Source organism: Canis aureus, chromosome 9 (assembly GCF_053574225.1).
Source record: "Canis aureus isolate CA01 chromosome 9, VMU_Caureus_v.1.0, whole genome shotgun sequence".
Classification (NCBI taxonomy): Eukaryota; Metazoa; Chordata; class Mammalia; order Carnivora; family Canidae; genus Canis; species Canis aureus.
This window is the reverse complement of record NC_135619.1, coordinates 62,855,167-62,870,023: the sequence shown is the minus strand read 5'-3', so window position 1 is coordinate 62,870,023 and position 14,857 is coordinate 62,855,167. Positions and strand designations below refer to the sequence as shown.

The window sequence follows — 14,857 nt, the reverse complement described above, 5'->3', positions numbered from 1 at the left end:
TTCTTTGGACAACTCACTCTTGATGTCTTCAGCGAACATCCTATAGGATGAGCCTCTGGGTTCAGGTATCTTTGTCCTAGCTGCCTGGTAGGCTCTATTGCCACTGTTGTGGGAGGCAGGACACTATGTCTTTTCTATGCATGGGATGAAGACCCTTCCTCAAAATCTGAAGGGAAGGTGCTAAACAGGAAACTACTATGAAACAAACATACAAACAAAAACCAACCAAACAAACCCAGCCCAAATTACAAGTCCACTTTAGTATCTTTATTATCATGGCTCAGTATTAATGCTAGAGACTGGGTCCTTGTTCTATTCAATGGATAGAAGCATTATTTTCTCTCTCACTTTCTCTTTCTCTTAATTGAAAAATAATGCACTGTAAATTGAAAACCACTTAGCTGGCTAAATTTTAACTCTAGAGTGAAGGATCTTTGTAAAATCATACAGTTAGAGAATTCTAAATAAAAACTGAGCACAATGATGGTAAGAATAATGAGGGAAAGAAAAACTGTGTTTTTTTTTCCAATTATTTGGTGGTAAATTCATTCATCATATGTGGTAAAAAGGTTATAAGAAAACTCAGAGCCCATGAATTCTTCAGGTTCTTGAGAAATTTTCCACTATTTAGGAGTTAAGCAGTGGAATGGCTGGAGCAGAGGAGCTGTCTTCTCATTACTTATAAAATATCCAAACATTAGCCTGCTTACTAGAGTTCCTATAATTTGTGACATAATACTATAAACATTTCCCTGTATTACTAAGATTATTTGAAAAACATAATTTTAATTGGGTTCCATTGGATATACTACCCATACCATAGTCACATGGCTGGAGGCTTAAGTTGTTTCTATTTTGTGACAGTGTAATACCACAGTGAAAATCTTTGTGTGTCAAGTGTGGTCTTCATCTCTGGTTGTTTCCTTAGGGGGATCCCCAAGGAATTGTGGTGTCAAAGGACATGGATTTTTTAAAGTCTTGGCAAATTGCTTTCCAGAAAGACTCTCATGAGCCGCATGAGGTTATGTACTTCTCAGACACAAGAAATATGTGTTCATTATTTAGAATGTGTATAGAGAGGTCTTAGGAATAACAGTCTTTTCTGAAAAACAGTGATACGACTCAGGATCAGAGGTCCCTTTTATCTGAAAGTATCAAAGTACTTCTTTTTAAACAAGGTTTTCTATGTTCACATATACAAGAAGGCTTACAAATATGTAACAACAGGGAATATATTAAGGCACTTCTCCAAACTAGGAGCCATGTCAGAGGAAGACTAGACTCTGTTCAGTCTTTGCTTGTCCCCTTTCTCAGTAACTAATTCTGATGTGGGATAGTCCTGTTCTTGACTGTTGACTGCCAGTGGGTCCCCAGCAACGAGGGTTTCTAAGCTGGAGGAGTGATGCTCACTCCTTTGTTCAGTTGCTTTCCCACAAACCATTATTTGTAGAAGGGCAGCAAATGATGGCATTCTTACCAACTGCTATGGAATGCTGGTAGATTTTAGTCTTCAAGGCATTTTTGGATTGAGTCACTTGACTTTACTCATATTAGAGAGAGCCCCTGGTCAGGTCCCAGATAGTAGCTAGTCACTGTCACTTGCCCAGTGAGTGGCCTTAATTAAGAGTTGTACCTGCCAAAGTACTTTGCAGCTATTTCTACTTATGCAGCACCTGAACTGGATGCTAACCTGTGGCTTTGGAAATAGCAGTCATTGCAGCTAATGTTTACTGAGTCTTACTAGGTGCCAGGCACTGAGTTCCACATAATTATCTCACTTAGTCTCTCATTAAGCATATCCAGTAGGTATTATTCTTTGCCTTAGTTTACCGATGGGAAGACTGAGGCTCTAAGATGTCAAGTAACCTGGACAATATCTCATAGCTAGTAAGCAGTGGAGCCTGGCTTCCTTCACCAGGATCAGCTACATAATGTGTAGGGCCCAGTGCAAAATGAAAATGTGGTCCCTTGCTAAAAAAATGATTAAGAACATCAAATTGGCAATAGCAGATCCATCAACCAAGTATGGGGCCCTTCTTAGTGTGGGTGCACAGATTGCATCCCCTGAAAGCCACTTTAGCACCCATAGATGTTCTGATTCTAGAATGCACACTCTTCACCAAATAACAGGGTTGAATAGCACATGGTTTGGCAAAGATTTGACTTTGGCATGTGAATAGCAAATTGAAGTGTTACACGTGAGCTACTCAGGCAGTCTTCTTTAAACATCAGCTTTCTCTACAAAAAGGGCCCAGCACTGTTTTCTGGCTAGAGGTGAACGCAACTAAGCCCTGCCTTGGTCCACCTTTTTGTAACAGATGATCCTTTCTGGGCTGGTCATCTGCCAAAAGTCGCTCTTCAAACTTCTTTTGCTTTCCTTAAAACTAGTTCTTTTTCTTTTCTTTTCTTTCTTTTTTTTTTTTTAAGGATTTTATTCATTTATTCATGAGAAACACAGAGAGAGGAGAGACACAGGCAGAGGGAGAAGCCGGCTCCCTGGGGGGAGCCTGATGCGGAACTTGATCCTGGTACCCTGGGATCATGCCCTGAGCCAAAGGTGGATGCTCGGGGCAGCCTGGGTGGCTCAGCAGTTTAGGGCCTGCCTTCAGCCCAGGGTGTGATCCTGGAGACCAGAGATCAAGTCCCACATTGGGCTCCCTGCATGGAGCCGGCTTCTCCCTCTGCCTGTGCCTCTGCCTCTCTCTCTGTCTTTCATGAATAATAAATAAAATCTTTAAAAAACGAAAAACAGAAAAATAAAGATGGATGCTCAACTACTGAGTCACCAAGGTGTCTCCCTTAAAGCCAATTCTAATGTCCTGGACTAGTTCTCCCTGACCAATTGCCTCTCTCGCTGCCATGTCACCTCATTTCATTTCCCAGATGTTGCTGCCGAAGCTGCACCAAGAGATGCCATACCCCAAACGCAGCGGTGGGCCCCTCCAACCCACTGAGCCGGTCCCAGTGACAGACATTCTGTCCCTTGTCCTAGCACTGTGGGAGAAAGGGGAGTTTCTGGAGGGAAGACAGGAACCAACCCTCTCTTTTCTCTTGGGGCTTAGTTTTCCTGGAGACGTATTGTTCACAATTGATCCCTTCCTACAGAAAACCCCGGGCAAGACGATAATTGCTAATACTTACTGAGTGCTTACTTTGTGTCATGATTTACATGTATTTAATCTCCACAGGCAACTCGTACTTTGCATGTAACCCATTTCATCTTTTTTTTTTAAAGATTTATTTATCTATTTTAGGGGCAAGAGAGGGGCAGAGGGAGAGGGAAAGAGAGAATCACAGGCAGACTCCATGCTGAGTGTGGAGCCTGACATGGGGCTCGATCCCATGGGCCTGAGATCATGCCCTGAGCTGAAACCAAGAGTCAGGTACCTCTCCAACTGAGCCACCAAGGCTCTCCTTGTTTCATCTTTAATAGTTGCAAGGCAGATACTGTCAGTAGCCCCATCTCAGAAGAGGAAAGTGAAGCAGAAAGATTAGGGAAATCCTTAAGATCTGAGAGTCAGGAAGTAGAAGTGTCAGAACAGGACGCTCTATAGTCTCTAATCTTGAGCCTATATAACCATCACTCCCTACTTCAAAGTTCTGCTAAGGATTCTGGAAGGATGGGCAGGGCAGTCTAACAGGCCCAGTAAAGTAGAGCCAAAAATCCAGGAATGTGGCCCTCCATTGCCTCAGAGCAAAGCTCCAGAATGTTAAAAGTCTAGAATGATAGGGTTGAGGGCTCCACTGGAACAGCTTTTCCATATAGTTCATCAGAGGTAAGGGACACACACACATACACACACACACACGGGTGTACACACACACAGTGCACAAACACAATGTTTCTCAAGAATGGGAATTACCATATGCCCAGTAAGAAGTGATGGCCTTAAATATATTTAAGGGCTTCTTTGAATATCAATGGATATTACTTCACTGGGGTCCTTACCCAAGAACTTTGCTTTAACTGTAGTTTAGTGTTCTACTCTGTGAAACACTGAATAAATAAGGAGCCAATGGTAATAATAATACTACTAGTAATAATACCACTTTGCATTGCTATGGTACTTTACAGTTCACTTATTTTTGCACATTATTCTTGAACCCCTCTCACACTGGGATTTGCAGAGGCTAAGTGAGCCTGGGGACAACCAGGCAGAATGAGGTGGAATTGGATTAGGAGCCTCTGCCTTCTCACTTCCTTGTCATGCTCTTTGGATGATACCAGAAAGTTCCCTGAACACAGTCCTTAGCCAGGCAGTGGGGCATATCCTCACCAAAGGCTGGCGGAAGAGTATGCACCTCTTGTCTGGGCTAATAAGATGCCTATTCAGCAGGCTCAAAGCCTCAATTTGTTTGCCTGTGCTGTTGTCTACAATATGCTTCTTTCTGAGATACTGAGACTAAAGAAAACCCACATTCTCTGACAGTGATTGGGCAACTCTGAGACAGTCGAGCAAGAGTCATAAATGTTTCTGCAGGTTCCCATCGATCTGTGTGAAGCGAAGCTGTGTAGGCACATTTATCCCCTTTTCAGTTTAAATTGGATTATTCTAGAGGGGAACACTTAGAAAAATGGTTTTGCCAAGTCTCTGAAAGCACCTGGAAAATAGTTCCAGGAGCCTTTTTTTTTTTTTTTTTTTTTTTGCAGTATTACAGTGGAAATGGTGATGAGTAAAAGGAACGCAAGATGAGGAAGGCTTGCCTGAACACTCATTTGAGAAATGGAAACTGTAATTTAGATAATTCATGATAAAAGGTTTCAATGAGTCTGACAAGAAAATTGAAAAGGAAAATAGCCAGGTGACTCATCACCCAAAGGCAGACAGCAGCCGTGAGTTCTCTAGGTTCATGGAGGGTGCAGAATGGGGCAGCGCTAACATTGTCCCTGGCTGTGCTGCGTCACTAACATGCCCACAGCCACCAACCCAGTAACTCACCCACTGCATGGATTTAGAAACAGACTCCCTGACTCCACGAGTTACCTAATACGGGATAATAGGTGACTATCCAGATGCTGGGTAGCATAACATTGCAATATTCATTGGCGGGAAACTAAATATCAAGCAATTTAGATTCTCATCTTTCTCTAAATTGTGCTAATACCATGGCCTTTTCCTCCCAGCACTACTTTTCTTAGCCCCATCCATATAGAGGAAGCCTGGTGCTCACTATACATAAGTTGCTTCCATAATCGCAGAATTCTTAAGAATGCAGGTGTTGGTGTTTTCAAGCACTATTTGAAATACATATGATAGACATGGGTATAAAAAGATTCTTTTATATTCAAACGTCCATTCCTCCAATAAACATGTGTTTAGGACCTGATAGCCCTTGATGAAAGAAGCAGGTGGGAGGAGAGGCAGGACCCAGAGGCAATGCAAAGTTCCCAGTAGAGAGAAAGAGAGCCAAGTAGAGCTAAACATCACTGTCAATGCAGGAAGAGGCACAGTCTTCCTTCCCTTTCTACTGTTTTCAGGCTTCTCAGGGTAGGGCAGTATGAACCATGAGTCCTTTCTGAATTTGTGCTAGACCATAGATCCTACCTAATGTTGATCACCCATCACCCTTTGGAGCGAAATGTTGAAGACAGCAAGTCTGTCAAGTGGAAGGGATGCTCATGGGATGAGACTGTAAAGGACAAGCTCTTTTCCAATTAAAAAAATGGCAACGGCGAACCTTCCTTGGGTGTTCAGGTCTCCCTGAACCACAGCTGTCTGAGATATTTGGTGTTTCTGAAATGAATGATACTGGTTTTCAACAGCAATGCAATTCTGGGTGATAACAAATTTCCTAAAATATAATCTAATTATACACATTAAGATCCAGGAAGCCTGGATCTCCTTAAAACTGTTTTCAGGGGGCAGCCCGGGTGGCTCAGCGGTTTAGTGCCGTCTTCAGTCCAGGGCATGATCCTGGACACCCGGGATCAAGTCCCATGTCAGGCTCCCTGCATGGAGCCTGCTTCTCCTTCTGCCTGTGTCTCTGCCTCTCTCTCTCTCTCTCTCTCTCTGTTTCTCATGAATAAATAAATAAAATCTTAAAAAAAAAAACTTTTCAGGGAGAGAATGGAAAGAAGCAATGGAACAGTGTTCTGAATGTTAGAGGCCCTTTAATGATGCTCTACTCCCTGAAGCTCATGCAGTAGGCGAGTACAGAAACCCTTCAAGAAATCTGCAGATTCTCTGGTTCAGCTCTCTGATTTCTCTCCCACCTTACCACTCTCCCTCTCTTTTTACTGTTTCTCACCAGGGTATGGGAATATTGCTCCAAGCACTGAAGGAGGCAAAATATTTTGTATTTTATATGCCATCTTTGGAATTCCACTCTTTGGTTTCTTATTGGCTGGAATTGGAGACCAACTTGGAACCATCTTTGGGAAGAGCATTGCAAGAGTGGAGAAGGTCTTTCGAGTGAGTACTGCATCTACTTAAACCCTCATCTCTGTGATCTAACTGGCTTTTTAGCCTGATGGGATCCAGAAGGAATGATCAGGGTATTATCATATCATTGTTACTTTTAGTGGAAGGGTTTAATGTTATAATTGTATTTTTTTATTTTGGCCAGTGGTAGTCACAGGTACTGTGCCTAAGCTCCCTTCTCTTTAGCAATTTCCCTCTTTACAGTGGTATTTCTGGAATCACAACACAAGAGGGTTAGCTACACATTTGCCAAAACTAGATTTTTCTGAAGATGGGAGGCATACTCAGTTCCAGCTCCAAGATGGAAGTTGGGTTTCTAAGTGTATTTGCGATAAAGTAGAGAAGTAAATCCATTTGTTTTGTTATCGGGAATTCTTCATTCCTTTTTATTTCCAACTCCAGTATCTTAGGCTGATCCTAGCTTCTGAGACCTCTTCCAGAAGCCTGCCTTGTCCAGATACTGAGTCATGCTTTGTATCTGTCTCTTTATGGCCCCACCCTCTGTCCTCTCACTTCTGAGTGCTCTCTCAGCAATAGTACACTGATGTACTAATTTATACTGAGATGTTGATGATGATTACCAATATCTTGGTGGGTTTTTCTTCCTGAGAATACTTACCTTTATTTACTAAAGATGGCATTCCTGGCCTCAGTGACAGGCTTGTGGAGCAGAAGTGATTGGCCCGGGGTTCCCAATGCCCTTTAATGAACACGTATTCATATGATTTCACAGAAAACTTGTTTGACTTATATGTCACATTGGTTCTTCTCTCTTTTTCATTATTGACCCACTTCTCGATTCTTTCAAACCTTCTTCAGGGAGTTGTTTCTGAGGATGACTTAATATTTAAAAACGACAACTTGAGACCTTTTTAGAATCTAGGAGTATGGCCACAGAGAGATCAGTGGTGAGTTCTAAAGCTGCACTTGCTTTTTCTCTCTGAGACAAGAAATCACGACTTCTCTTTAGAAGAAGGCAAGGGAGCTGCCAGGTGAGCGGTTTCAGGTTTGTTAGATTGGAAGAACAGGGCAGGAGAACTGACTTAGAGCCACCTTTTAGGAGCTTAGTGATTCTGGGTGAAGCCGGCCTCAGTTTACTCATCGGTGAAAGAGGAGGATAGAATTCAAATCCACTTTAGAACGTTTTGGTGATGATTAAATGAAATAATGTATGGAAGAGAGCTTGGCACAGGGCCAGATATGAAGAGTGCAGATCTGCTGTGTATCTGTCTTCCAAAAGAAGCCCTTATTAATAGCTGAGCCACCCATCCAGGTTTCATCTGAGGAGCTCAACGGTGCATGGATTTTCCTGGAATGTCCCACAACCTTTGCTCCCGGGTGCTGGCTTGGCCAGCTGGCTCTTTAGAGCATGAACTTGGGCCCAGTGGTCACCATGGAAACCGTCAGAGCTCAGCTTCTCTGCTTCTCAGATATTCAGGTCTCCTGAAACCGGACATGGCAACCTGTCTCCAAGAGCCATTTGGAACTTCTCAGAGGTACCCTTTTAGCCACCACCTCCTGGCCCCCTCCAAGATAGAGAGAAGTGAATCTGGTGGGTTGAACATGCAGAAGAACAGGATTCAAATGGGGAAATGGCTGATCTGGCATTTTTATTTTTATGTAGCTTCTCTAGATCTCAGTTTCCTTATTTGTAGAAAGAAAGGATTGCACTAAAAGCTTTTGAAATTCCCCCTTAGGGGAAAAAAATTCATTACTGTATTCTAAATAAAGGAAGAGATTGCTATCATTGTGACCACATCTGCTCCTGAATTGGGGGACTTAGTTTCCCCTAATGAATTTCGAACTGTCAGTGGGGAGTACTAGTCTCCTTACCTTAAAGCTGCCTCTCAGATGGATGGTTCAAAGGACTCTGGGACAGAGCCTTAAAAACCTTGCATTTCATTTTTATGCTGATGGCGCACTCAGTTCCTTGCAGCGCCATCAAAGACTGGGAGTCTTTTAGGAAGGAAACAGCAGTATATTATCGAATTGGCAGCACACGATGTATGCATTTGCAGAACATTGGAGGTGGTGTTGGAAGGGGTGATGGAGTTCCAGGAGGAGTATGAGCACTCTCCCTGAATACACAAACAACCCCTTCTGCACTTCGCTGGCTGCCTGTAGCTTTGGTGGAAAGTCTCAAAGCTCTTTGCCATTCATTTAAACTACATCTCAAAGGCCAGCTCCTCTTAGGTGATTATTTGAAAAATTGAAAATTTCATAAATCGACAAAGTGGGGGTTGTGGATTTCTAGTTCCCGGAGGGAAGATACATTCCACCTCCCCATTCAAAGATTGAGTCTTTTCCTTCATCTGCTATGTTTTCTTTCCACTGTAGGGGAGAGGGAATTTTTAGTGGAGTAAAGATAAAATATGAAATAAGCCTTCTGGGTGCCTGTGTTCTGAGATGACATGATTTGGGTCCTTCTACCACATGCCAGGGCTGAGACTCATTTTAAAGAGTTGCTGGAGGTTAATGTATTATTTAGGAATGCTTTTGGCTGTAGAGTAATATAGTATCTGCTTATTGGGGTTTATGTTGGATGAATAAATAAAACCTTCCCCCCCCCCATTTTTTCCATTTTTCCCTTCCGAAATCAGAACTAATTGAGAAATAGACATAAGAATCTGATGAAGATTAAAACGTTAGCTTTACTGCTGATACGCTGAGCAGAGGATGGAGATATGTGTGTGTGTTTTTAAAGGTTTTTAATTTATTCATTGGAGAGAGAGTGAGCAAGTGAGCAAGTGCACAAGTGGAGGTGCAGAGGGAGAGGGAGAAGCAAACTCCCTGCTGAGCAGGGAGCCTGAGTTCGGCTCGATCCCTGGACCCTGAGATCATGACCTGAGCCACCCAGATGCCTTGTAGCTTTGGTTCTGATGCTGAAAAAGACATATTAACCACTTCACCCTGAATCAGAACGATTTCCCTGCCGGAGTAATTTTCTACTGATGTGTAATACATTATCACAAGTGCAGAAGCTTAAAACAACACCCATTTGTCATATCATAGTTCTGTAGGTCAGAAGTCTGAGCGGGCTTGGCTGGGTGCTGTGCTAGGTAGAGCATGGGACTGAAATATAGGTATTGGCTTGAGCTGGGCTCTGGATCTGCAGAAGAATCTGCTTCCAAACTCATTCAGGCTTTGGCAATGGTTGTAGGACTGAGATTCCGGTTTCCTTGCTGGTTGTCAGGTGGAGGCCTTTCCCAGCTTCTTAGGAGTTGCCTGAATTCCTTGGCACATGGCCTTTCCATCTTGAAAGCCAACATGGAATTCTTGTGTTTTGTAACTCTCTGACTTTCCTTTGTCCCTCTACCACCAGCCTGAGAAAGTGCCCTGCTTTTTAAGGGCTCATGTGATTTGGTCAGTCTCACATGGATGATTTCCCTATCTTGAGGTCAGCTGTGCCATATGATTTAGTCATGGGAGTGATAGATAGCTCATCACACCAGAGGCCCTGGGGATTAGGGTGGGATATTTTCATGGGCCATTTTAGAAATTCTGTCTCTTCCAGTCATTGGCTCTCACCCCAATGAGAATGGGGTCAGCCCCACTAACCTTACTAAATCAGAGAGAGAAAAGCAAAGTATACCTCTGTGTAGCAGATGGTTTCAGATGAGATGAAGGAGCTCAGTCCCTTCTACTAAGTATTCCTGTAAGTCACTTACTTGTCTGATTGAGTAGCCAGAGTGTTACATGTCCTTCCACACAGAACATGACACCAGGAAAACGGACATTGCCCCAACACTGATAAACACTGTGTTAAAAGTTCAACACTTAACTGGCATAATAAGAAGCCTGGAGGAAGGTTGTTTCAGGTTTGGTGCATCAGTTCCCTAGTAAGAAGTTTAAGATTGTGGTACCAATTCTTATGTGTAGATTGTTTTCCCCCATACCACCCAGCAATTCTTTAACACCAGCTGGATGTCTTACAGTTCAACTTGATTCTGACTCTTTTCTACCTGGAGATAGCATGAGATCCCATAGGTTATGGGCTCAGTCCCAACATGGCCCTTAACTTCAGATGCCAGTCACAAGTCCAGGTTGTTCCCTGTGCTTCCGACCGCATGGCTGTAGATCAGAGGTTCCCAGGACCTCCTCCTTATGTTCACTACATCTGCTAGAATGGCTCACAGAATCCAGGAAACCAGTTATCTCACTAGATTACAAGTTTATTACAAAGGGTAATAAAGGAGGATAGGATATAAATCAACAGCCAGATGAGGACATGCATGGGGATGTCCTGAAGAAAGGAGCTTCTGTCCTTGTGGAAGTTGGGGCCTGGCCCAGTAGCACACAGAAGCTTTCTGGTTCTCCAACCTGGAAGTGCCTTGAATCCCCTCATTTTGGGGTTTTTATGGAGGTTTCATTACATAGGCATGATTGATTCAGTCATTGGCCATTGATGATGGCCAATCATCAATGTTCCAAACCTCTATATCTGGTTAGTCCCCCTGGCAATCAGCCCCATCCCTACTTAGGCAATCCAAAACTCATGTCACTGACATAACAAAAAATGCCTTTGTCACTCTCATCATAGGAAATTCCAAGGGTTTTAGGACTGTGACAGGAATGGGAGGAAGACCCAATATTTGCTTCCTGTTATAAATCACAATTTCACACACATGTATCCATGTTTTGTTCTCTTTTTCTGCACGGCTGTCCTTGGCATGTTGGCTTTTCATCCTCAGGCTGGTTACCTCATGGTTTGCAAGATGGCTGCCTCAGGACCAAATATGTTTTCATGGGACCACATTTAAGGCGACAAAAAATGTCTTTTATGGGAGAAAAATCTTTCCCAGAAGTTACCCTGCAGACTTCCCTCTGTCTCACTGACCAGAACTGGGTCATATGACCATTCCCACTTGCAAGGGGAGTTAAGAAAATGAGTTATCTGACAAAAGGAGAGTGGGATCGGTTGATTGAGACCAGTAGTTCTCAAAGTCTGATTCCCTGGACCACCAGCAGCAGCATCCTCTGGGAACTTGTTAGGCATGAAAACTCTTAGCAGAGTTGGGGCCCAGTAGTCTGTATCCATTAAGCTTTCTAGGTGATTCTGATACCACCTAAAGTTTCAGAGCCCTTGGCACTGAGGAATCATGCTTCATCTCTTGGCGCCGACTGCCTTGCTGTGATGAACAAACTGAGAATTCTTGTAGCAAGGAGAAGTTGGGTAAGTGATGACAGCATCTGGCTCAGGTGTCCATCAACCACTAGCCACACAGACTGCTCATAGAGAAGCTATCTTCCCTCCTTGTCATAAATCAGGTTGTCTTTGGGATCATCAAATCGGTCAGGGAAGACTAATTTCTCCGGAGGTATCAAAAAACCCTAGATTTTTTTCATCCTTGCCACGGCTACTGTAAACCTGGCAACTGTCCAGGCTGAGGAAGAGATCTGGGCATTGCACCCTGGCCCTTAGGAGCTTTGGCCTTTTGGCCCATTGGCTCCAACTGGTCACTCAGCCCCACCCAACCGCAAAGGGGTTTGTTTGGTCTCCAGGGAGTGATTTCCAGGATGGGAAAATGCATGACTACTAGTAATGTCTGGGATTATCTGTGGGCCTCACAAATTTGGATGCAGTTGGCCTGTGGGTCACTCTTTGGGAATCATTACTTTGTGAGACTCATTTTACATCTGAGGAATGGAGCCCATGATTTGTTAAGTGACGTGCCTAGAGCCACATAGTGAGTTGGGAGTATAGCCTGGACTTGAACCAATAATCCTGCCTTAACCTCTTCCAGGTGGGCCAAAACTATTTACTGTCAAATATATTAATCCAGGCCATGAAACCAACGTAGAGCATAAGATTTTTGAACATGTTGTGCTAATTCATGGAGATGATTTGTAAGTATTTAAATCACATAAAGTAAAAATAATTCTTCCTGGGTTTCCAGAGGGAAATCTGGGCATTTAGTAGGGAAGGATAATTATTTGGGATTAAATAATACTGACCTTGGGTTCTGAAGCAGATCTTGGAAGCGGGAAGCTTCTCTGTCCCCTGCTGTGGGCTGGCTCTTTGCTAGGCCAGGCCGACTGTCGCCTGATAGGATACTGTAGGAAAATGGTTCGATTTTGGACTGGATCCCATTTTCTTGCTCTGAGCTGGACTTGGACCTCTGGTGGGAAGCAGCTGCCTCTTTTTATCTGGCTGAACAGCAAGCTTTTTGGTATTATCTGTAAAACCAAGAGACACTCTTTTTCTTCTTTGGCCTCTTCCCCCAAGGATACAGCAGAAATGTTTATTTGCCTTTGGAGCCAAAGGAGCCTCGGTATAGTTGACAAATAATAACACATTACCCTAGGCTTATCAGTACTGTGATTGCTTGGGGACTTTAGAGTGTGTGAGCTGCTTAAGACAGGGTGATGACAGTCTCAGTCTGCTAATGATGTTCAATTAGTGGGCTAATCAATCATTTTGGATTGCAGGCAGGAGCTTCTGGTGGAAGCCAAGGACTGCTGGGGGCCTCTGCCATGTGCCTGGCATGAGTCAGGGGAAGACTTTGAAGGGCACACATGGCAGGAGCCTTCTGTTACTCACAAGTGGTCTTTGAGCTGGTAGCAATGGGGGTTAACTTGAAAGAATTATTATTTTAAGAAGATAAAAGCTCTTGTTTTGGAATCTGGGTGTTTCTGCAATTTCCAATTCTATTAGTAGTGGAAATATGCATCGAGTATTAGTTATGCACAGCAGCCTAGGAGGCAGTGGGGAGGGCGAGGTGGTGGGCTGAGAGTGTGTGTGTGTACACACGCGTATGTGTATGTGTCTGTTTGCCACTGTATCACGCCCACACTGCATTCTGGATTAAAAATTCCTGAGAAATAACTCAGTAGAATTCATGTTATGTGGATGATGGGGGTTTATTTTCATCAGAGAGAAGATCCTGGTTTTAACGTGAACAATTGCTTTCTGACTTTCCACTAGGGACTAGAAGAGGGTGGGAGGGAATCATTGTTAGAACAATTTCGAAGAAGGTAAATATTTTTAAAGCTTTATCAAGCAGGCCTCTTCTAAATGAGTTTAAGGATGTTGTCTGGCTTTAATGATAGGCCCGGATGTGAACTTGGGACAAACTCCACAAATGACATTCGCAAACCAGACTGCACATCTCCTAATGACAGGCCATGACACGGTCTCTCCATAAATGGGCCCCTTTTTTCCTCTCTTCCTGTAATGCAGGGTTTCTCAGCCTTGGCACTGTTGACATGTTGGGCTGGATTATTGTCATGCGTCCTGCCCTGTGCATTGTGGGATGTTTAGCAACATCTCTGACCTCTGCTTGCTAGATGCCAGTATCACTAGTGCCCCCAGTTATGACAGCCAACAACATCTCCAGACGTTAGTAGGTGTCCCCTCAAGGGCAAAATTGCCCCAGTTAAGAGCCACAGGTCTGCCTCACAGATCCCAAGGTGCGTGCCCTGCTCCGGCTGTATCTTCCATTTGAGTTCTAGTGTCCCTACCAACGGTCTTACCTGGTTCTTCAGGGCTGGTGCCATTCCTTTCCGGAGATCTCTTCTCTCACATGGGTCCTTAAAGAGGGCTTTAGAGATTTCATGCTCTGGGAATAAGATTGTTTCTTACCAATGAGGGAAAATGCCTGGGGACTTGACCCTGGTGATATACATAAAGATAGGTATTTTTTAGCTGGCTGGTATTTTTTATCAGGCAAACCATCTCAGCACATTAGCTAACCCTGTAGGAACTAATCGAATGTATGATTCTTCCTCTTTTTTGGCTCATCTTTGGTGTCTGTTTGGTGTTTCCTATTGCCATATGAGATCACTATAGGCTTTAACGGCTTTTAGAATGCATTTTCACTCTTTTCTATAAGCATTAAAGCTCTCAAACTCTGCCTAAAATATAACTACTTAAAATACTGCCCACAGAGTGTTTAACATTTAAACATTTTTAAGACAGCTTTAGCAAAGCCTCTCTCTCTCTTTGATCACAGGTAACTTCTGGGAATTTGACTGTTACTTAGAGGATACCAATCTTTCATGAACTTTATTCTTAGGGACCTCTGCGAGGAGCCTTGGATTTGTCATTTGTCCAGTAGGATCCGGTTGAAGTCAGGCGGATTATTATGGGACCTCAGTATCGAAGTCTAGAACTGAGTAGCTAATCTGCTTTGAGAGTTTACTGTAGGCCAGACCCTAGCTTGTGGGCTTTACCCAGAGTAAGCTGCACGACAGCCTTCCCAGAGAGACCATTACCGTCTTCTTAATTTTAGGAGATTGGAAGTGCTCAGACTGCTCTGTGACCTGCCCAAGGTCACCCAGCCTGCCTGTAAGTGACAGAGCAAGGATTCCAAAGCAGATGGCCCTGACCCAGTGTGCATGCATAGACTTAGTCTTTCCGCTATCCTTTCTTCCTTCTTTCTCTCATGAGGTAGGAATTGCATCTGATGGTTCTGAAGAGTCTCCATGAGGGATTT

The 14,857-nt window shown here is 43.6% G+C and overlaps 1 protein-coding gene across 2 annotated transcripts in view; it reads left to right on the top strand.

The window, feature by feature from the left end:
• Positions 1–14,857, top strand: part of KCNK10 (potassium two pore domain channel subfamily K member 10) — a 130,447-nt gene that overhangs the window by 82,130 nt on the left and 33,460 nt on the right. For both annotated transcript variants that reach the window (XM_077910273.1, XM_077910274.1), the window contains exon 4: positions 6,253–6,413. In XM_077910273.1, coding sequence (XP_077766399.1) covers positions 6,253–6,413 — 161 coding nt within the window. The remainder of the gene's footprint in view (positions 1–6,252; positions 6,414–14,857) is intronic.